This window comes from Thermobia domestica, chromosome 11 (assembly GCF_964235325.1).
Source record: "Thermobia domestica chromosome 11, izTheDome1.hap1.1, whole genome shotgun sequence".
NCBI classification, from domain to species: Eukaryota; Metazoa; Arthropoda; class Insecta; order Zygentoma; family Lepismatidae; genus Thermobia; species Thermobia domestica.
This window is the reverse complement of record NC_137464.1, coordinates 130810225-130835008: the sequence shown is the minus strand read 5'-3', so window position 1 is coordinate 130835008 and position 24784 is coordinate 130810225. Positions and strand designations below refer to the sequence as shown.

Genomic DNA, 24784 nt, shown 5'->3' with positions numbered 1-24784 from the left:
CTGCAAGTTGTTCCTGCGTTTGACACGAATCCTGCTCGAGCAATGCTGTCAATTCTTCGTCTTGAAATTTGTTTGGCTGTCCAGCTCGCTCTTGGTCTGCCAAGCCGAAATCACCACTTCTAAACCGTGCAAACCACTTCTGACACGTTCGCTCAGCTAGAGCATGGTCACCATACACTTCCACCAAAATACGATGACTTTCAGTCGCACTTTTCTGCATGTTAAAGTAATGCAGCAGGACACCCCGCAAAAACACTTTATCAGGTACAAATTGCGCCATGTTCACTTAACTACAAACTGGTGTTGTTGACGCTTTAATCCACTGCCCTATACTACGAACGATACGCGATGACAGGGGTTTGCAACACATGTGTGGATACACGGAACTGTGGGACGCTCCGTTCGTTGCGCCATCTCTTGTCCACCCGCACGAATTAATTCCTAGACCAAATATAAAAGAAAATAAAATTTAAAATGACAATACCTGATTGTTACGTATTAAAAATTCAAAATTATAAAATGAAACAAATAAAATTATACAACAATAATAATTTAGTAAAAATATTTCTGCCAGTTAACGTCTGATGAAGATAACGTTAAATTATTGAACCTGATACGACTTATTTTAGTTTTAATATATAAGTATATAATCTGGTCAGAAAAGTATTAATTATGTCTATCATTGAAACATTTGCAGTTGGAAACACGTCAGATCTGGGCTGGTAGTAGTTAGGACTATTAGTATTAGTATGTTAGGACAAAATCCGTACTACGTGAAGAGAAGTAGCACATGATGTTCAGTGAGCAGATGGTGATAGTGTAAAATGGGCGACCTCTCTAATTTCCAAATCCATCTAGTATATGCTGCAGACCATAGATCACTCAACTATCTAAAAGCGATCTGGTAGGTCTAGAAAGCCTACTACCAAACGAATTGGGGTCATTGTGCTTACAGAAATGTATGACAGCTTTCCCTTGTGTAGGTATATTTTTGAACAGATGACAAAATGTTTCCTGGGGAATTATGGCAATGAAAATAGGCATGCATGTAGGTCTCTGTGGTTTAGCGCGAAGACGGCGGTTCGAAACATCCATTGAACGTGTATTAAAATGAGGCCTCTAAGCAGTATCTCGCAGAAATCTCCTGCAATGATCTACCACACCTGGGACCCCCAATCATCTGACCGCTTTGGAAATCCATGCAGTCCATAGAATGGTTCATTCTGCTCTCTGTCTCGTTACGACTTCAGACATTTTCCGTATGTTGCACACGTTAGGTAAAATGATTTTCTCTACATCAAAAATCACTCTTCGCGATGTTGGACACTTTTGATCATAAACTGTTTATTCTTGTATTACTGAAGCATCTCTGTAGTTTACAGTGCTTTTCTCATATTTAGAGGGTGATTATAAAATATTTTCGCTTGAAAGCCGAAACAGCCTAACAATACAGGGCTGTTTAAAACGGTTGTCGGTGTTTCAGTTTTGCACTGTTGAATTACTAAATTCTTATAGTTTTCTCTCATGATGTTTGGTGTCCAGTAGTTATGCGTTTTTCCACTTGAAACGTAGTGTATTAAGATGATGGGAAATGATTGCAGTAGGAATACGTTTTGTGTCCTTATATTTCATGAATGTTGGTCAGTTACAAATGTTCAGCGGCAATTCCGCGCTAGAATAGTGAAACGATCATCTTACAATCCCATCTGAAGATAAAATACCACGCGTAGCTTCACGAGATGGAGTGTGGTATAGAAGAAAAAGTACTGTCAGGTTATCTGTAACAGAGCAAGTGGAACAGTCCAGACTTTAGTGTGTAAAGCTAATAAATGAACTCTAAGAGTTAAGAGATAATTTGATATATCACAAATAGCAGTGTGTCTGATTTCACGGATGAGGTTAAAAGTGAAACCATAATGCTTGATACTGTTACAAAAGTTATATCTCTACGATTACTATATAAAGATGACTTTGTGGTGAATAGCAAACGCTAAGGGAGAAGATTGTTTCTTGGAAACATTTTGAATGATGAATTAAATTCTGTACATTTAATTCCTGTGGAAAAGCTGATAGTGTTCTCATATGTGAGACAGAACATCCTGTTTCGCGAATCTTCAAAGTAAATGTGTTAAATGCTGTTTAAGGTTCATGCTAAGATTAACCATGATCCATTTTTGTTATGGAGCCAACTGTAACAGGGTAACTTTCCTGCTCATGCTAACTGGATAGTGCTACCCCATATAATTTGAAGACAGTGTTGATTTCACATATATATTGCAAATGGATGGAGTACTGGCGTATTTTCAACGAAATCTCAGAGATTTTTAAACATACATTTGACGCTGGGAAGAATCATGTATGGAACCGATAATAATTGTAATGAGATGCTACCCACCTGGCTACATTGTCCTCCAATTGCAATCCCATCTTATTTCTTTTTATAACGATACATAAAGAGTCAGATTCATGTTTGTTCCAATTCAGTGTATACGTGTAACTGAGGGTGCGAATCTGAACTGCTATTGAGTCCACCACCACCTGGCATGCTAGAAAAATTTCGGAACGAACTCGATTATAGTAGCGATGTTTGTAAAATCACAAAGTGGGGAAACTTAGAATGCATTTGAGCTACAAACAATAATTTGAAGTGTTCCTGTCTCAGGTGTATTGATCATGAGAGACTGTTGAAACCCCGACGATGATTTTAAATATCTCTGTATGCAATTGTTAATGAAAACTTGATGGTATTAGTTTGTATTTTCATATCTATTACCTTTCTCTTAAATTAGGTATCATCTGAAGGTATGGAGAGAAGTTGCTTTGTTGATGTACCTGTCCAAGTTCCATCAAACAGTGATATGCCTTTGCATGCAGTTGAAAATGATGCAGAAATAGGCACATCGAATAAGAGCTGTATTAGCTCACCCAACAAGAGAATTATTCAAGAGTAAGTTATATTTTTTATGTAATAAAAGACATATTCATTTATTTTTGGTATATTATAGTGTAAAACCTTTTTGAGTGCAAGTTTTTAAGTAATCAATAATGTACAAAATATGTTTAATGGGGTGAATACGTATCTTTTAAAAAATATGAGATATTCACGACTTGTGAACATACTTGTAGATAAAGTAGTTGCAATAGTCGTTACTCTGTATTTCATTTTTAATTAACTGGAAAATATGGAGAAAACTGTTTGAGAACAGCGGCGTACACTGAGTTTCGTCAAGCAGGAGGAAGGGGAGGTTAAAACTTCCAAGTTCCTATGGTTTTAGGATTTTTGTATCAGGATTTTTGTATCCATATCCTAATATGATAAATGTGTATTTTCTTTCAATGATATCTTTTTGAAGGGTGAGGGTTAAAACCTGTAATATAAAGGTTAAAACCTGTAATATAAACCTGTAACTTGTTTTCTAATTTAAATAAACTACACATATTCACTTTCAAATGTTGAGTGCTAAAGCTGTTTAAAAAAGTATGGAAACCAGAGCCGAAGAACAACAAAAGAGCAATGTGAATATTGAATAATAGATAGGTTAAATCATTAAATTTGAATTCAATGCTAATAATATAAAGTAGAAGCTGTAAATTGTGGTTAGGCGTAACAAAATATACCTATCATCACATTTATCTATAATTTCCTTTATTGACGTCTTTTTTTGTTCAGGTTGTATATTTTGCATAAAATACTTAACATTGATAATTATATTTCACTTATAAACTTCTTCGACAATTTATTAAATACTACAATATTTTAAGCTCGCTTGTACGCAACTAATAACAACACCTCAAACGACTTATTATTCTTCTTACATTACTATATATTAAACAAACAACCAGAGGCTAGTTGTATATTTGTAAGTAAACTTCCACCATGTTCATTATAATTCGAATGTTGAGTATCTACTTCAATTTTCCATTTTCGAAGGAGATCGAATAAAAAAAGGCAGGATTTCGAACACTGCAAATGAATAGTTATAACAAAAATAAATAATGTCTCTATTCCGAATATTTTCCGTCAATGCCATTCAGTATCCATCATCTGCACAAACACAGGAACATTGTTTCTCTCATACTCACGACCTTACTTAAAAGGAAGCCTCATTTCGTCCCCAAATGGCAGACTGAAATCTCCCTAACCATCACACGATCATTATGAGCACTGGCCCTTAAATCATCACTTACTTCCACCGAACAATCGACAGAAATCTAGAAATTGAGCTTGTCCTATATTAATACCAGTCTTATTTTCTATCATAACACCACAAAGACAACATATAGATATATATTTCACGATTCCCGTAATTGTGACACTACCAGCCTCATTTATTTCCCTTCCTGGTAAAACGAGCTCAAGTAGCTTGAATCCCACGTTAAGCTATAGGTCCACGTCTCATATAGCCATGCCGCTGAAACGGACGCTAAACTAATTTAGTAAAGTCAAATCAAATCAAATCAATTATGTCCTTAAAATCTCCATTATCCATCCTTCCTTGTCAATAACCCAACTTCTTTCAGTCGCTTCAACAACCGCCAATACTCCAGCAGTGTTCAACTTTCCGTCTGCGCTAAAACATACAAGATATCATAATGAAACTTTTGATCAAATTTTTCTTGTATGTGTCCGCAGTAGCCTTCTCCGGAATTTTCCATGGCTTTTAGGAAACTATGAAAATACACATATATTATCATTGTAGTTTTAAACTGCCTTCCCTGGGCGTAATTGTTAATAACAGAGTTGTCCAAATAGCGGCCCTAAGGCTTTCACGATTTGTAATTTCATTTAACAGATTTTGCTGATAATATTTTCCATTTATTTATTACATCTATGCAACAATAGACTCGGCAATGTGACGTGGTACAGACGAAATGAATGGTTTAAAAATCAGATAAATAATCACTTGTTCATTACTAACAACAACAATGTATTCTTTTTTATAACGAATAAAGTTGTGAATTGTGGCTTTTATTTATTTATTTATTTATTTATTTATTTTGTTTTAGCCATTGGATTTTTGCCACTCGTAATTTTAGTAACTGACTGACTGTTGTACTGAAATGTTTATCGTGTAACAAGCACTGTGTTAACAAGTGGTAAGTTCGTTGCATTTGTGAAATGAATGAAAAAAAAAAAAAAAAAAAAAAAAAAAAAAAAACAGAAAAAAAATCGAGTACATCAAGGATAGTAAGAAAATATTTCTTCACATGTTACATAGATAAGCTGCTGTTAAACATGTACTCCTTACGATACTGCAGACGGAAGAGAGATTTATGAACCAGTTAAAAATTCTGCTTTTAAATTGAGAGGTTCTAAGAAGGTGATTATCGGTTGCAACAGATGGTGCATCGGTGATGGTATGAGAGAGATCTGTGCTAATAGGCTTTTCTGAGAGAAAATTGTGTAAATTGGTATGCATTTCGCTCTTTGCAGCAAATTTTTAAAGCAATATAATATCCCCTGACAACAATATGACAAGGGACGACAATAGGACTGTTTTACATTGCCGGTTTCATCAAATTTTGGAAGACGTGAATCGGAGTAATGGGATCTACTTGTTTATAATCACATTAGGTGGTTAAATGTAGGAAATTGCCTTCAGAGAATTTTAAAATGAGACGAAATCCCTGATTATCCTATCGTAATCATTTTTTTCAACAGACACTTCATGCGTAGAACAGGAGCTCCGAGGTACTGATTTTCTTCGACATTTGGCATTTTTGACACTTACTACAGGGTATTTGAATGATCTAAACATAAAACTACAGGAAAGAGGCAAATTAGTTTCTGATCATGCGGGATGTAACTGACTCCGGAACAAAATGGAACTTCTCCATTTAGCTTTAGGAAAAAAATAGCTTAGCACACTTTCCAAGTTCGGTTATCTGTTATTAGATTTCGAAGATTGTTATATTTTCCTTACTTCTATACAGACATAGGAGTATCATGAATGAATTTAGGTTTTTTATTGCATTATTTAATAATTTAGTGACAGTGAACATCAAAGTAAAGTCTGATAACTTACAGCTCGAATTTTGTGACCTTCAAGCTACCCATTGTTTCAGACAAGAATATAGAAAGACACAGATTTCTTCAGGCTAACTTTCTAACGAATGTTTCTTACGTTTGTGATTTTGTTTGGAAAATACTGTCCATGTTTGTAGTACTTATTTCTGTGTGTGTGTTAAAGTACGTTTTCCATCATGGAGATCGTTAAGAATCACTTCAGAATTTCTGTTTAAGATATTCAGGTAGTACTTCGTGTGTTTTAATTTTAACCGACGATCGTTATGCTGATGTTATTTTCAGCCACCTCAGGGTCATTATGAAGAAGGTTGGAAAGAAACAAACGGAAAGGTGCTGTTGGGTGCTGCCCCACAAATGTAGCAACACCCGGCCCTGGGCGCAGACTTCTATCCATTCCCTAGGTCCCGCATGCATTAATTAGTCTACTAGCAACATTGTAGAGTGGATTGAGTTCCTGGCTCCTAGTGCTTCTGAGAGGCTGTCTACCATGGTTCTGGAAGCTAAAAGTGAAGAAACGTCGTGTAATAGCATTAGTAAGATTGGAAGAGTGTAGATCGATAAACTCAACACGCTAAGAAAACTATCCCACATCTAGATTCTAACAGCTGAAAAAACTGCGATGTCCAGCAGAAAGCCGAACAGCGAAGGGCAGAAACCAGATGCTTTACTGCTGGTATTTCAAGTTGGTCGGAATTAGGTCCGCTATAGGACAGAATAGGAATTGTTTCACCAAAGAATGAAGCAGGTTATAGCCAGTGTTGGTGGGAATTCTTTTTGTAATTAAGAAATCAGGGTTTGCAGATAAGTACTTGTTAGTAGGTGCTACAACATGCACATGCTGTTTATTATTTATTCAGGGAAGTTTTGTCATTTAAGCAGCAGACCGTGCACCTTGAAGTTCTTCTGTCCCTCAACAGGACCATAATTTCCCCAAACTGGGGAGAGAAAACCGCTGCCGCCCTTGTGTGTGATCTTTTCTCTCCCAGACTAACCTCAAATTTTGGCACCTCGCAGCGTATTTTGAGGCTCACTCTGCTTTCAGTCAGCACATTCCCGAATCATTACAGCGACCGCATCTGGCAACCAGCTGTCACCAGGACTGATCAATTCGTGTCCGTTAACGAGCCAGCTCACACACCCTATCACCAGAAGCACATCACAACTTCCATTACTCCTGGTCCTGAAAAGAGCCGGAGTTGGCATCAGACGGGGAAGGGGAGCATTACTGTACATGATTGTATGCTTTATAGGCTCCCCGAGTGATTTACACTCAAACTTGTCATGAATTATTCCTCCAACTGCATCCATTCACAGTTTCACTTTCGAATTTGTTGACTGCCGTGTCGTGAAATGTATCTGTTTCAGGATGGCTAAAATTAGTCTGTTAGTTGCGAACCGTTAAGTGAATAATTGAAAACTGCGTACTGGTATTTATATGGGGTTGCCATGTTAGTTGCTTTAAGATTTGCTCCAGCATTTTAGTTCTCAAAAGAGTATTCCAGATGGAGATGTGTTAGTATCCTATTTCTGTATTTAAGTTATTGATATGCTTTCTGATTTCCATGTTTTCTTTAGATTATCTTTCATAATAGTTGCCGCATTATGTCAGTACCAATACTCATACTGAAGAAATATAACATAAAACAGGTTTACAATTCCATTAACAAAATAGAGAACAAGCTAGAAATAATAAAAGATAGAACAACTCACGGCAGTACGTATATTGAACAAACAAAAACGACTATACAAATTAGGATAAATAAACGTACTTCATATTTAAAGTAACGTGAAATAGAAAACTCTGCTGTTGATGAACATTAGGATGGGTCGGAAAGAGTGAATTTTCGAATATCGAATTGTAGTAGTGCGAAAAAGTTGCATGTGCTGGTACTGATGAAGGGAAGATTTTTTTTTATCAGAGTTAATAATTTCTTAGAAATATTTATCTCCTATCAAGCTTTCAGAAGGCAATCTTACCGAAAGTGAGTTCATTTCCTTACAACCTTACAAAAGTTTCACAATCTGCTAGGGAAAAATGGTTATAAAATAAAGAATATAAAGGGAAGTAGAATCAAAGGGGACAGAAGGAAAGGTCAGAGAAAAGAGACAAAGGAAGAGAAGGGAAAATGGCTTGGGATTGAGAGCATTGAAGAAAAAACAGAGATACTAAAGAACTTACTAAGAAAAGGAGGTGGGAACACAAACAGAAAAGGAGGAAGAAGAATCCTAGAAGTAATTAAGAAAATGAGGAATGAGAAGGACATAAAAGATGATGATGAAGTAGTAGTGCATGAAGTGAAATATAAGGAATGTAACATGATATATGTTGGAGAAACAGGAAAAAAGCTTAAAGCAAGAATAAAACAACATAAGGATGACGTGAGACTTAAAAGAGAAAATAACGCGATGTATAAACATGTAAAAGAAACAGGACATGATATACATTGGGAAGAGGTTCAAGGTTTAGAAAAAGAGAATAGAACATTAATGGAAAATGGAAAGAAGCGTGAAGGATTAAGAGAGAAAAAAGAGAAATATTAATGAATTGGACAATTGAACTTAAGATTCATGAATTATGGGATAGGCTGTTAGAAAGAATTGAAGAATAAAAATTCACGGATATTAGGGAATTTAATTGATATTTGGGAATAAGAATATATATATATATTATTTCTATACATATATATACAAATAATTATAATATAAAATTTTTTAAAATAAAACGGTAAATTATTATAATATCGCATTGTTACATAATATAAATTACTAGATATGATGCCGTTAATAGGTGGTTTTCTACCCCTTCCTTTGGTTCGACTATCGAAATATATTTCCTGCTGACCTAATTATTTTTTCGCAATTATTCCATAAATTTATTTAATGCAGTTGTTACAATTTTATTCAAATTATCATATTTTTCTTTTATTCTGTTAGCAATTATTGTTCCATTCCTCATTTATGCCTGTTGTTATTTTATTTGAATGTCGAAAGAAATACAAGAACTATTTTCAATATTAAAAAAAATAACGTGAATAATTTATATTTCGTAAATTTGAAGTAAATTAACCAATATTAGAAACTAATTAATATAATAAACAACAATATATATCAACAATTTAATATGATGTCTCTATTACCTACACTAATATGAACATACATATTAACGTCTGAGGAAGATAACGTTACGTTATGAAAACTGTTACGAAATAATTTACTTTTAATAAAGAAATGCATACGCTGGTCAGAAAATATTAATTATTTAAATAATTCCAGAGTCAACCTGGAAGAAGTTACATACTACAATTTTGGTTTGTGATATAACAATTTATTTATTATTAAAATATATACAGACTTTTAACATGAATTTTTACCACCTTCTCTGAGTATGGTTTTGCCATGTAAATATTTAAACATGCAGCATGACCGATGAAAGTTTTTTCTTCTTCTTCTTCTGGTTTATAGATTTTTGTTCCTCTATCAAAGCTTACTAAGTAAAAATCTTCTCGCACGCTCCTATTTTCTTGTTTGCTCTTCTTTCTTTCTGTCTACATTACAAATATGTATGATAACTGAACTAGATGGCAATGTTCAAACTCTAGTAAATGCTGCTAGTCATTCTCATTTGTCACATTGAATAGTTATATCACTTTTATATATGCTTCTTTTATTTTCGAGCGACGATAGGAGAGCAGAAAGAATAGTAATCGTTAAAAATTTGAATTCGATATTTCAATGGATGTACAGATTTCATAGCTCCTACATGCCGAAAATATAATTTTTGAGACCGTCCGTTCGTCCAGAGCTGTACTCAGCCTTGAAGTTTTGTTCGGGCAGACATCGTTTAAAGTCGGGTAAGATTGAAAAATACGCATAGGTGTTTCAAAATCTTACATTCAAACATAACTATTATAAGATGCGTGACTATATGATATTTCAATCTTTTCATTATAATGTTATATTAAAGAGAGCAATGGTTCGTTCAGAACTGAAGAATTTCTTAATTTTAATTCCTTTTTTAAACAAATCGACGGTACTTATTTGATACATGTTACTAAACAATGATTTTATAAATAAGGTCGAACAGAATTTCGTAAAATTATAATCCTACTCTAGTGTGTATCCAGGGTGGCGACAAACCTGGAAAGCCTGAAAAAGTCAAGGAATTTGAGAAGGTGAAGAACAATGAAGAAGTTTCGACGTGCTAAGAATGAGATTTTAAAAACATTTTAAGATGAAAAATTTAAGACTATTTCAGATCTGGTTGCGTCCTTGTTTTTTGATTAACAACTCTAAACTTGAAACGCATCTGTGTTTTTCACTAACGATGTGAACAAACTTATGTTTTGTAGTTGTGCACATTATCCTCTGCTTTCGCTTGTTCACTGGAATACACTATTGGTGAATCATCTACAAAAGCAGTTGGATCAACGACCCGATAGTAAATTCACTTGCGACACACACATAATTTCAACCTTTTCTTTCTTTCTTTCTTTCTTTGTCACTCGCGCTTTATATATATATATATATATATATATATATATATATATATGTATCAGAGTTTCCTACCCTGCATTAAGTGAGCGTAGCTTATCATATAAGTGAAAGGATTTTGGAATACGGTTGTTTGAGATTTTGTTTTCATTGTAATGTATTTTAATTCGCATAGAGGTTTATTTCGGAAGTGGTTATGAGTTTACAAAAGTACCTGATAAAGTTGCACAACAGCGTATTTTTTCATTGGGTCAATAATACTCAGCAGATACTCGAATTAAAGTGGTTATGAGTTTACAAAAGTACCTGATAAAGTTGCACAACAGCGTATTTTTTCATTGGGTCAGTAATACTCAGCAGATACTCGAATTAATGTCGTCAGACTCTGAATCTTACTCTATACTTTGTGCGTAAAATGCAATATTTATTGTTATACATGTATACGTACATATTGAATCATTTTCCGTCAATAATTATACATTTGTGACAATTTAATTATGATTATTCTCCTCATAAGTTTAATAAAATATTGGTTACTCTTATTTTAAATTTATTCTGATATTAAAAATCATTCTTTTCAATATTTATGGTACACAAATTCAAAGGAAGTTCCTCTCTCTCTCTCTCTCTCTTCCTTTAATCATTCTTTAAACCACTTTTCTAAATATATGTATTTTTAAATGCCAAGACGTAATATTCAGTTTTATAAAACTATTTTTTTCAGACAAGACATATGTAAAAAAAATATATATATATATTTAGCTTGAATGCAGCTTTTGAGAAAAGCGCACAGAAAATGTTCTGAAAGTTGTAGGGTGTGCCTCCATGGGAAGGAGGGGGAGGACCCCTGCTAGCACCTCTCTCCAAAAATACGTGACAAAGACTGGATTTTTTTATTTAGCAGTTCGCAGTGAAATGAAAGATAAAAAAGAGACGTTAGAATTGGCGATTCTGATCCAAGCAATCAATCAAATTGCAGATTGCACGTTGAAATATTGTGCAACTTGATACGAACTGAAACACAAAACACAATTTCGGTGGCGTAGTCGATAGAGCGTTCGGAAGTAAAGTTATTGCGTTCAAACCATGGTGCGTGCTTTGGGTTTTGTAGTAAATAAATATTGAGTGAGCGAGGTTTCTCGGAGTTGTTCCGTTTCTTCCCGTATTCAAATTCCTTTCGTTCTTCCATGAACTCGGTAATAACTATCTCGTTTGTGAGACGTTTAAAGTAAATTATAAATGTTAAAGAGTTAGTTTTCGACTGTCAGTAACCGTAAAGCGCCTTCAAAAATTGTGAAACTACGAATTTACGATTGCCTTCTTTCACCCGTGTAAATAAAGTTTCTGTACATAATTTTATTTTTCTCAGGAATTAGCTGTTCTCTACTCGGTTTCTGGCGTGGAAATTTAGTTTACTTTGGCGATGGTATTCATTGCTGAAAAATAGAATTTTGGAAACATCCAAATATGGGGTCCTAATAGTGAAGAGAAAATAATAAAGACATTATTACAAAAAACATCCCAATGAATAAACAGTAATCTTAGAATGAGCGTGTACGCTTTATTATCGTGTATTAAGCGGGCAAACGTGATTCATTGTTTACGTGTCTTAGTAAAGCATTTTCGTTTATTATCTCAGAATTTTAACGAACTTTGTCGTGGACAAACACCATGTGCGTTGGTTTCTTCGGGGTTCTCCCGTTTCCTCCCATTTTCTTCATTCCACCATTTCATTCATTACTCATCATCACCGTCTCCTTTAGCCTAGCCGGCATAACCGTGGGACGTAAAACTCAAAAATTTGATTTCATTTCATTTCAGAATTTTAACAGTTCTTAACCACCTACAGTAAACACAAGAACTAGCTGTGTTCCAGGAGGGAAAAGAAGTAACAAATGCAAGTTGATTTATCCAGTCGATCGAGGCGGGTACGTTGCAGGAGAAAAATATTTAATACAATCGTCAACAACAGACTTTTATTTATGACAGCATGTTGTATAGAAAAGCGGAGGCGCAAAATACACAAGCTTTCTGTTGATTTAGCGAGGTTGTTCAAGTTGCATTGGTAGAATTGAAAGTGAAGGGGAGTGTTCGGTGTTCCGTGGTCGTTGCATCTAGTGTTTCTTTGCAGATAATAAATGTGTGTAAGTTTCCAAGTATTCCAGGACCACGTTCAGTCCTTCCTGGTTGTTAGATAATTCTTTATCATGAATTTCGGAAATACTGGGAGACAAATTCTTTTGCTCGCTGCATCTTTTGCCGGGACGTTTTTTCGCTAAGTTACATAGGACGCCAATCGGTAGCAAATCACATGAAAGGTGAAAAGCATATGCAGATGACCAAGTCTATTTCAATATTAGGAACAGTTATGCCTTTTGAGTTAAAAAAATAATCCAGTTCCCTCTGAGTTGGAGTGTCATTCTATTTGTACTTCGTCTGTACAGCTTATAGGTTTCTGATGATGTTGCATGCTCAGGTGAGGATTCTACGATACAAGTTTGGGAACGACACAAAGTAGTTTTCAGGCATTCTTAGTAAAAGGTAGCATTATAAAAGCAGAGTTATTTTTGCGTATTCAAAGTATGACATTCACCAATACGCACTGCTGCCAAAGATGTAAAAGTATCACATATATTCCCAGACAATGATATTGCCGGGAAATGCAGTAACAAAAATGCAAAATAGCATAAAATAGCATATACTTTATCACCATTCTTTAGAAGTGAATAACTCATTTGTTGTAGAAGACTCAAGTATGCGACTCTAGAGTACCGTGAAAGGGCAAATGTGGACACGTTATTGTACATCGATGTTTTTAGAGAATTCTATAGCTTTTGACCTTTTAAACCCTTTCAATGAGATGCGTTAACCATGAACTTAAAATTCCAGTGAATGCTACTAATGTAATCTTTACGTTTCTTCATAAGAAAGTTGTTTGAAATTCCAATCTATGCCTCTAATGTAATATTTACATTTCTTTATATCTTCAAGTCAGATAGCAATACGTCACCAAGGGATCCTCTAATACTTGATACGCGGCTGTAGGTTTTTACTTCGCGCGGATCATTTAAGTCTACAATTGAGGTAACGAACTGGAAATCTCCTTTGTTGTTGTATATATCCAGTATTCCCAAAGGGGATTTCCCCTTCATCCCCGTTGTAAACGCACACTATCCACAGATACAGACACGAAGCGCCAAGAATATTTTTTACATAACGACCGTGGTAACCATAATATAACTCGTGATATCAATATATTTACAGAATAGGTTACATTTTGTTGCTAGTTAACATGGAACTAGTGTTGGAAAATTTCATGAAAATTTCAAACTTGAAAATTTCGCGCGAAAGTTCGGCTCATTTTTCTGAATTGTCCTTTAAAAAAATCCCTGTAAAATTACAAACATTTTGGTATATAACATGGCTACATTAAAAATCGAGGTAAATTTATTTTAGTTTTTTCCCTTTCTAATAGTACATAATTTTTACATTTTTTCAAAAGACTTTACGGAGCGTTACAAGCATGTATTTCAAATTCCAAGCCTATATCATACAACAGTATGTTTTCGGCAGAAACCTTCAATTTTACATGATGCTGACAACTGAAAACTTAAATTTGAATTGTACAAACAAGTTTATGTCATAAAAGATAAAGCAAAAACGTTACAGGAAAAACTTAGCAAATTTAGTGTTTTATGAAGTAAACTGCTAAGTTTGCATCAGAAAAGTTGAATTTTACATAATAAAACACAAAACTTGAAATTTTCATTATTAAATACATAGTTTACAACATAAACCTTGAATTTTACATCATGAAACCCAAATGTGACATGCACAAAACAAAGTTTGCATAATAAAGTATAAAACACAAACTTCACAGCAAAACCTTTAAGTTTAAATCATAAAACACAAAGTTGACAGCAAACAACTTGAGCACAAAAAGCTTATGTCATAAAAGATAAACACAAACCTTACTGTAAAAAAGCTCGAAGTTTACATCACGAAACAATATTTTCACCAGAGAACTTGAATTTTATATCATAAAACACAAAGTTGGAGCAGAAAACTTGAATTTTACAAAACGCAAAGTTCGCAGCAGAAAACATCTAGCTTGCATCATAAAGCACTAAGTTTGCAACATAAACATTGACTTATACATCATAAAATTCAGATGCACAAAACAAAATTTGTATCATAAAACAGTTTGCAGCACACTTGAATTTCATATCATAATACACTAAGTTTGCATCATATAACACAAAGTTAACAACATACAATTTCAATATAATCATTAAACAGCCTTTCATCCATACTGTATATATTTTAATTTACTCCTAAGGGTTCATTAGCTACAACCAAAGTAAAATAAGTTGCGTTACGTTTCAGAAGCTTATCGCTTCATCAAACAATCTTATAAAAAATGTAAAATGTTTAAAAAACTTTTCTCTTCTTTGTACAAAAGCAACAGTAAAAAATTAAAGTTAACGTTTTCAAAACAATAATACATGACAATTTGACCGAAAAATCAGATAAATAATTATAACAATTACTTTCATTGTACTTTTTTCTTCTTGTTCTTTCTTCTCTTCCTAATATTCTTTCCCATTCCACATTTATTATCAATCCACTGTTCCAATCCGTCACTCTATCACCTTCTTCTTTAATCCTTTTTGCATCTTTCCATTTCCTTATAAGCTTTCTACTTTCTTGTTCAAGAATATTTGGTCCTTCTCAATCAATTTCATGTCGTGTTTCACATATTTAAAGTGAAGGAGTACAAAGATAATGTAAGATTAAAAAGAGGCCAGAATGCAATTTTTAAACCTGAGTTAGAAACAGGACATAAAATTGATTGGGATGGAGCTATTATTCTTGAACAAGAAAGTAGAGAGCTTAGAAGGAAATGGAAAGAAGCAAGAAGGATTAAAGAAGAAGGTGATAGAGTGATGAACTGGAACAGTGGATTGACAATAAATGTGGAATGGGAAAGAATATTAGAAAGAGAAGAAAGAACAATAAGATAAATGTACAATAAAAGTAATTGTTATAATTATTTATATGATTTTTCGGGTAAATTATTTGTCAAGATATTGTTTTGAAACCAACAACTTTTAATTTTTATAGTTGGTTTTGGACAGAGAAGAGAATTTTTTTACATTTTACATTTTGTATAAGATTGTCTGATCAAGAAAGCGATAAACTTCTGAAACATAACGCTACTTATCTTTATTATTTTGGTTGTAGCTAATGAAGCTTTGGCAGTAAATTAAAATATATAAAATTTTAAGTTAAAATGCACAAACATAGTTTACATCAGAAAAGAAACACACATTTTACTGCAAAAAGTTTGAAGTTTACATCATAAAGCAATAAGTTTGCAGCATATATTAGATGTTCGCATCATACGGAAATAAGTTTGCAGCAGTAAACTTACAGTTTGCATGACAAAACAAAGTTTACAGCAGAAACCTTGAGTTTTACATCATTATACATAAAATTAACAAACAGAAAGCTTTAAGTTGATATCCACAAAACAAAGTTACCATCATAAAAGATAAACATAGACTTTACTGCAAAACAACCTGAATTTTACATTTAAAAACTAAGTTTGCAGCAGAAAACTAACTTCATATCATAAAGCACTAACTAGTAAGTTCGCAGCAGAAAACTTGAATTTTACATCATAAAACATTAAGTTTGTAAGTTTGTGTCATAAAACACAAAATCTGTATAAGAACAAATGCTTGCACAAGATATTACGCAATTACGCAAACAACGAAAATTTTAATCATAGACGCATGAATAGCAAGCATTTAAATGTTAACAACTTGTGTATATGAAAATTCCAACTCAACTGAACAACTGGAGTCACTCACTGAAAACAAAATTCGTACAAAGTTACTTCGTGCTGAAATTGTAGGAATTGTAATATAGAAATGAAACAGTTTATTCAGATTCATGCTCTGAGGATACTTCATGACCACTTGAAGCTGTGCTTTCAGCATACACAATATCTTCAGGGTCATTCGAGTCAGAAGTGGATGCACTGGTAAGTTCTGCTTCTTCGTTTGAATGTACTGAAACATCTGATACAGCATCAGGGTTGTCCTTATCCTTTCTGCCTTGTCCTTGAACAGTGCTAAGTACAGCAGGTGGAAGATCTGCAGTTACCGGAACAGACTTTACATACTTTACGCTCGTTGTCCTCATTTCTTGACTATTCGAAGATTTTCCCCGACTGACACTAACTTCGAAGTCCTTTTCATGGTAAGTCGGTTTCTTTTTTTGGTTTTCGTCTGTGAAAATATTTTCCAATTCCTCTCACAAGCAGGTACTGTGGCAGGAATACTCAGAATTTTTGTAGCCACTTTTGATAAAGGACGTGTACCATAGAGCTATTTCCACCAGGTGATCGAGTTCATTGTTTCTGCAGCAAACCACAGAAGTACTCGGCTCCACAGTTCATCCTTTGCCAAATATGATCCCAGGTCTGCAATCACTTGGTTCCTGTCAATGCCAAATGTCTCGCAGATTGAAACAACCTGGTTCATAGCTCTCATTCGCTGTTCTTCAGTTAAGTTGCTACCATGGAAATTAGGGTCCAAAACATGAGCAGCATACTGCATATTGTGGGAGCGGAAATTAATTCTCTTTTGAACGCTTTTCTGTGGTTCATCTTGTTCAGTTTCTGAGAATGGAGAAGATTTTACAGTTTCAGAGAAATGCATCTTCAATTTTTGACGAGTGTTGGAACTTCAGAAAGTCTTGGTGTGTCACTTTCCAATCTTTCAATGGCTGTAGCGATTGGTTTTATTAGTTCTTGAAACTTCTGCACTTTAACCCAGAAAACTATATCATCCAAGAGTTTTTTTCTGACGTCAGAAGGAACTTTCCCATAATGAACCACTTGGGCATCAACAATGGCAGCTTGCAGACAGGATTTAAAATGCAATAAACTTTCAAGACACCTAACAGTAGATTTCGTTTGTAAACACTTCGCCAATATACTCAGCTGTGTGGCTTGCAGTTTTCGATACAATTGCCTTTAAAAATACAGGCTCTCGCGTAGCATACATAATGTTTATTAAAGGGTTTCCTTCAATGTCGGTCCACCCATCTGACATGAGTGTCACACAATCTGCTTGTTTGATTTTCTCGCTTAGAACTTCTTGCACACGCTGATACTCGTAGTCAAGAAGTGGTGTTGATAAGAGATATCTTCTAGGCACATGAAAATGAAGGACGTAGAGCTTTGAAAAAAACAAGCCAATAAACAACTTCAGCTATGCTCAGTGGTGAATTTGACGCATAAACGGCACGAGCAAAAAGGTGGTTCAGCTTGTCTTGCTCCCCTGCAGACATAAATATCATCACAAAACGATGCAACAGTAGGTTGCCTATATAGATTGCGACGTTGTGGCACTGGTACTTGACTTTGGCTGTTACTGTCCTCAAAAGAACTGGTAGGGGTTGTTGGTGTGGGAATTACCACTTTAGGAGACACTGATTCTGGATTGACCTGTCTGAAAGAAAATTGGCTAATTTGATGAGTTAAAGCAACACTAACAGATAGTTCCGAAAGTTGACGTTCGTGGCTTGGTTTAGAGGTGCTTGGTATTTGTGCAGTATTGCCAAAAAGTTGTTTCTGAGCTAAGTTTGGGCTGGCTCTTTTTCTTTTTTGTTCTTTCAGGTGCTATTCTGCATTCTGTTAAGTGGTCCTTCAAGCGAGTTGCATTGCAGGAGTAAACTTTATGGCAATATTTACAGGATGCATCATCCCTGGAGTCCTTCATTTTTGTAAAATGACGCCAGACATCATGCTTCTTATTTGGCATCTTGGTTACTTGGTGTTGACAGCCTATGAGGAAAGATTTTCATAACGTTACTTGTTACATCAGTAAATTATTTGCCGATTCTTAATACTACTGTCGTTGCCATTACAATGTCATCATAATTTCTCTGTAAAATATTTTAAGATAATAATGATAATAATAATATTAATAATAATAATAATAATAATAATAATAATGAGAAATTAAGAATTTTGGTACAGCATATTAAGCATACACAATCGGACAGTCGCTCAAATTTTACAACTGACAATTGGAACGCGCAGTGTCTCCTCCACCGACTAGAAACGATTTCGTGCGAGACTAGCGGAAGGACACGTAGAAAACAGAAATTTTGACTGGGATTAGTTAGTTCCGAAAACTATTCTGTTCAGGTTTTCTATTGAAAATACCTATTTTTACAAAAATAGTGAGCGCGTTGTTTTTCTTTATATCAGACAGAAAACTGAAAGAAAGAAACAAACCAATTGGAAAATAAAGAATTTCCCTTCCGCTTTCGGAGAACATATTTCGGTTTCTCCGGTGACAAAAAAGAAGATTATTAGTAATAGAGTGCCAACAGACAAAAATGAAAGAAACACATATCGCGTCTGATGTCGGTAGCCAAGTGCGAAATGTAGTAAATTTGACCCATACAGTAGACATCTTTAGCTCAATATCAACTGCCAGTCAAAAATCTGAGCGACCATGCTATCCATGTAGGGGCCATTACGAGTATACCCATGGAACATTTTGAACAAGGGAAGATACTTGTATGCTTTCGGGGGGGAATACCTTGAACGAGGCCATGGCAGATTTCTTCCTAATATCTTGTCCTTCTCGTATTCCGAACTTTGCCAATCAATTTTAACAGAAAATAATGAACACCAAACGGTGGTCGAGTGGACTAAGGTTCTGGGCCACCGTTCAAAGGTTTACGGGTTCGAGTGCCGCAATGAGCGTGGATGTTTCTGTTTGTGCGATCGTTCAACATTGCGTGTTGATAAGAAATCAGTAAATCAGTGGAAATTAAGTTTTTTAAAAAATGGTTCAATGGTAAACGTTGCTTTTTCAATAGCAAGGTCAGGGCTTGAAATTACAGTGGCGACCATCCTGACTCAGGTTTCCCTGGCTTCCCTGTGTCACACCAGAAAAATGCTGTGATGGTACCTTGAATAAGGCCAGGACCGATTTCTTCCTAAACCCTTGTATCTCCCGTGTCCAGTACCTTAAAGAATATTTTTAATTCAACTTTGAATTTAACTAAAAATAATGAAGCCAAACCGGCGGTAAAGCGAACCAATTCTTTGTATCGCCGTCGAAAGGATTCGGAGTTCGAAGCTCGCAATAGACATGGACGTTTGTGTTCGTCTATATCATAAAAAATGCGTCTTCATCAGAAATATGTAAATCTGTGAAAATTAAGTTTTATTAAACGTGGTTCAGTGGTTGAACGTTGGCTTCGCCATACGAAGATCCCGGGTTCAAACCACGGTGGTTACCAATTTACCATCCTGACTGAGGTTTTTCATTGTCTGTTACACCAGCTTTTGTAGATGTTGTGATTTTGGAACTAAAATAATAACAAATAATAATAAATATTTAACTTACCTTAATAACTGGACTGGAGCACAAAAATATACGCGTAATTCACTCAACACACCACTCTAGACACACTACAGTGACTGCACATTGCACAATCCACGTAAAAGAAAGAGGATGATGTTACCGTTGCGGCGTTGACACATCTAGCACACCTGAAAGTAGCAAAGGGAATTCTCCGTAACATACGGAGTCACTGCCGAGTTTAAAGTCCAAAAAATTTTATTTAGCTGCAGCCTGCAGACATGTGTCGTCGCGTCACTATACGGAAGACAGCGAGCGAAACGCAGTCATTTTGAATTCTTTTTTATCTCACGCATTCCAATACAAAATTAATCGTTTTATTTAATATTTTTTTCTGGAAAGCACTGATTCAGTTACAATAATGTGTTTTACGTGTTTATCCATACCATGTATAATGTCAATGTGTCAGTCCATCTTGTATCATTATGGTGCAAATAACTATACTGTATAACACAGTTAACTCACAGTCATCACACAATGTTCAGACTAAGTTATTATAAAAATGAGTGTCGCTAATTAGTAAATAAAAAAGCGAAAGTTCGAGAAAAGTTGCTTATGAAAAATTCGGAAACGAAAGTTCGCCTCAAAAGTTCGCTCATTTACATCTCTACATGGAACATTGAGAGATTCTACAACTGATTTGAACATTTCTATTGTTTTATGCATTATAAACATATGGTGAATTAATATTTTACTTGTACCTACAAATGGCTACTTTAATGATTAAAAAAAACTTACTCGAGCCCGAACCCGATACCCTTTGCCCGTGAGTTATAGATGCTCACTTTGCCACGCCATCATAACTTTACGCGTCGTATCATATATGCGGCAAGTCGAAAATTTTAAGACGCTTTTTCTAGGCTATTTCTGGATATTGCGCTCTCCCAGTTTGTAATATTAAGTTTCAAATGTGCACTACTACCTCGCGAATGATGGCCTCGAGGTTCATTTACCAAAGTCTGCTTTCTCCTTGTTAGTAGCTCATTTTAATTCATTTTTGTTTTTTCAAGTTTTAATATTTTGTAAAATTATTCATATATATTTTTTTCAGTATTACACCTCCATCCACGCACTTTTCGCTCCATTATCAATTAATTCGTTCTATTCTATCCCCCCCCCCATTAAACTGCGTCTAGTTTCAACCTGCTAACACCATCAGCGACTCTGCGCCCGGCTCGGAGGCTCAGTGGTAGAGCGTTCACACCCGGTGCTTGGAGTCCCTGGTTCGATCCCAGCTCGCGCAGTGTGGACTTTGTGGTGGACAAACACCGTGCTCGTGGGTTTATAACCGCTACCAGGTTATAGAAGTATTTTTTGTGGACGCTCTGTATATTTCGTAAAGACAGTGACCATTTTTTCGATTTGTACTTTATTCTGCGACGCAAATCAGTTCTTTCTTCGGTGGGAATTGCTTCTTTCCCACCCAACTGGAAAAAGAAGCCTCTCATTGTTTTTTTCATATATATATTGAAAACATTGCTTTTTGGTGAGAATATTTGTCAGCGACGAACCTTCTCAGTGTTTCTCCCTGACTTATTATTATGCACAGTATATATACTACAGTTATTTGGAACTAAATTAAGTGCTTCCTTTAATCGCTTATAGAAATATTGCAGTAGTTTAGAAAAATACTGGCTGACCAGATGTTCAAGTGACCAAAGTGACACCAGTCACATTGGTTTTGCAGTTCCTTATCTGTACTTTCTCACGCCCGAGTTATCGCAGTGTCTCGTGCATCGTAGCCAGTAAACTAAAATTGACATAAATTGTTTTCTATATTCTGTTTGTGTGTGCATACAGGTGAGTTAATGTTACGAAAATGCGAATTGTTGGTCTTGTACTCTGTGTCCGTACGGTTAGCGTATTGGATTGCAAAGTCAGAGGTTCTGAGTTCAATCCCGTTCAAGGCAACCTTTTTCTTTTATTTCCCCAAATAAATTCCATACATTTTAACTTCAATTAGTACTTTTTTGAAGTTACAAAGAATACAAATTTCGATAATTGTTTTGCAAACTAATTTTACGAAGTAGTTCTTAGTAATAGGGTTATTAGGGTTAGAATTCATGGAGTTATTTACAACAAAAATAAACCATTTTTGTCGTTATCTGTATTGTCGTGCAAATTAATAAATATGGACAAATACATTATTTCCATCGAAGTTAAAATGAATGAATTCATTTTTTGGGTTTAAAAAATTGACATAAAAAATGATCCGTGAAGTCGGGAATCGAACTCAGGACCTCTGATTTCGCAGTCCAGTACGCTAACCATATGACTACAGAGTACCATATTGGAAGGCAACATCTTTATAAGGTTTCACAGCCCCTTTTTGTGTGTATGTCGATTCAAGCGCCATTTGTGAAGGCACTGCTTTCAATTTTGGATCAAATCACTGTGAATTGTTCTGGAGAATCCAAATCTGCAATAAGAAATGGAGATTTCCATTTAAAAGTTTAAAGTTACCTCCTATACCCCCGAAGGGGGTGGGCATAGGGGGTTGCGTTTGGTATCATTGGATAGCTTTTTCAAAACTGTTTAACACGTGTTATTTTTGTTTTGCTGTTCTGTATATTCCACGAGATATTGGACCGTTTCGGGACTTTTCCCCACCCTGTATATATATAGTATGAACAGCAAAACATGATACTAGTCGAATGAGCTAACTGTGTATGCCTTGGGTAGACTCAAAACATAATAACAAGGGATCTGCAATAATACTGCTCTGCTATAGTATCACATTACTAGAGCATTTATTACAACTAGTGAACAGTATATGAGAAAGAGAAGGCGTGGAAAGTTTGATTTCAAAACATAAAATTTAGAAGAATGTTCGAGATAAATTTATCTGCAAGTATTAAAGTTCGTGAATATCTGCTCCATTTTTGTTTCTTGGGCCATTGATTTCTGTGAAAGATTAATTTTATTTTCTTCGAGGCGAACTAGAATTTTAATGGTATGATTTCACTGACCTCTTTAAATCTTAAATGTTTTACTCCTTGAAAACTAAGTTTTGTTATGTTTAATTTTAATATATAATAACCATATTTTATTTAATTATCATTAAGTTTATATATAAAGGTAACCAAAAAGTTCTGTCGCTTTTTGTGGAGGTCTGTGTTCCATTGGCCCTCATACCGTAAGTTGAATGCGAATGGAGATAAAGCGAAGTTCAGTTGTTGGTGTGGTTATATCCAACATACTAGCTGGTTGTGGCAGTTTAGTTACACTGTGAACTTGCGTAAGGACAGAGTAAACATGGGACCTCCACTGAGCGGCAAAAGGGCGTGTATGCTGTACGAGTTCAAACTAGGGTCAAACGCCGCTGCAGCGTTGCGGAAGATATGCCAGGCCTTTGGTGAGAGTGCCATGACTACGCGGATAGTGCATCGGTGGTTTAACAAGTTTAAGGACGGAGACGAAACACTCGAAGACGCACCACGTGCCGGAACACCAACACGTATACAAAATGAAGATTTTCAGGCAGCAATTGAGACGAACAGTGGCCAGACAAGTGAGGAACTGGGAATACAATTCAGTGTGAGTGGAGAAACCATTCGGCAGCATCTCCATCAACTTGGGAAGCACTACAAGTTGGGTCGATGTGTCCCACATGATTTGACTCCGGACCAGAAGGAATAGCGAGCAGACACCTAAACAGGATGTTGCCATGTGATGAGAAGTGGGTCCTGTACGTAGGTGCACGGCGCCGTCATCATTGGTTAGCATCCCATGAACCGGTTCGAAAACAGCCGAAACCAGCACTGCACCAGAAGAAGGTCCTCCTGTTTGTGTCGTGGACTGCTCGCGGCATCGTGAATCGGGAACTGCTACCAGCTGGTCAGAGCATCAATGCAACTGTATACTATCAGCAGTTAAGCCGTGTTCAAGAAAAACTCAAAACTCTTGAGCCAGCACTTCTGAATCGCAAAGGAATCCTCCTGTTACAGAATAATGCTAAGCCCCATCTGGCTAGGATGATTCGGGACACCATTGTACGCCTTGGACGGGAAACACTATTGCATCCGCCATACTCCCGAAAATTGCACCGCCCGATTGTCACCTATTCCATTCCTTGGACAATCACCTTCGAAGATGGCAGTTCACATCCCTAGTAGAGGTGCAAAATGCACTTGATACCTTTTTCGCTTAACGGACCACCAAATTTCACCGTTTTTTATTTATTACTTCAGAAATTACAAGGACGTTTCAAGATAAATGATCCACTGTATAGGTATGATCATTAATATATGGAAAATAGAAAAGGAAAACCATCTGAAACCTCTACAGATATAGTAGGTCTACCGTTTACACTACAACTAAAAATCAAGCACATATAGTAAAAAGAAAATATGTATGTGATGGTATTAATAGCACTATGCTGAATAACTAGCATTCTCTTTAAATGTTAACAAATCAGCGAAGACCGCAAAAATTAGAAACCATAAGCATAGGTACGAATATTCTTCCACAGAAATAAATAAATTCTTTAAGTACATTATCTCGATATTTTATCGTCTCGTTCCCTGTGTGTGGTCGGAATTGAATAATATTTAATACGATGAAATTCATCTCAGTAACTTGTGTCAGCATATAATTTACTTTATAATAATGAATGGAGGAAACGACCGATTTTTGACACATTAATTCCTTTCTATATACGAATTGAAAGGTACACAAAGAGTAAAATGGGCATCCTGGTTCGGTACTTGAACTCGAGACCTTCAACAAATAGTGGGTTAACCACTACGCTACCTAGTCCGTTCTCTGAACAGCCATACTCTCTCTCACTTTTGAGATCTGTGTTCTTTCA

The 24784-nt window shown here is 35.5% G+C and overlaps 1 protein-coding gene across 4 annotated transcripts in view; it reads left to right on the top strand.

The window, feature by feature from the left end:
- LOC145664449 (DNA topoisomerase 2-binding protein 1-A-like) overlaps positions 1 to 24784 on the top strand; it is a 1008895-nt gene that overhangs the window by 856588 nt on the left and 127523 nt on the right. For all 4 annotated transcript variants that reach the window (XM_081731135.1, XM_081731136.1, XM_081731137.1 and 1 more), the window contains one exon: positions 2790 to 2947. In XM_081731135.1, coding sequence (XP_081587261.1) covers positions 2790 to 2947 — 158 coding nt within the window. The remainder of the gene's footprint in view (positions 1 to 2789; positions 2948 to 24784) is intronic.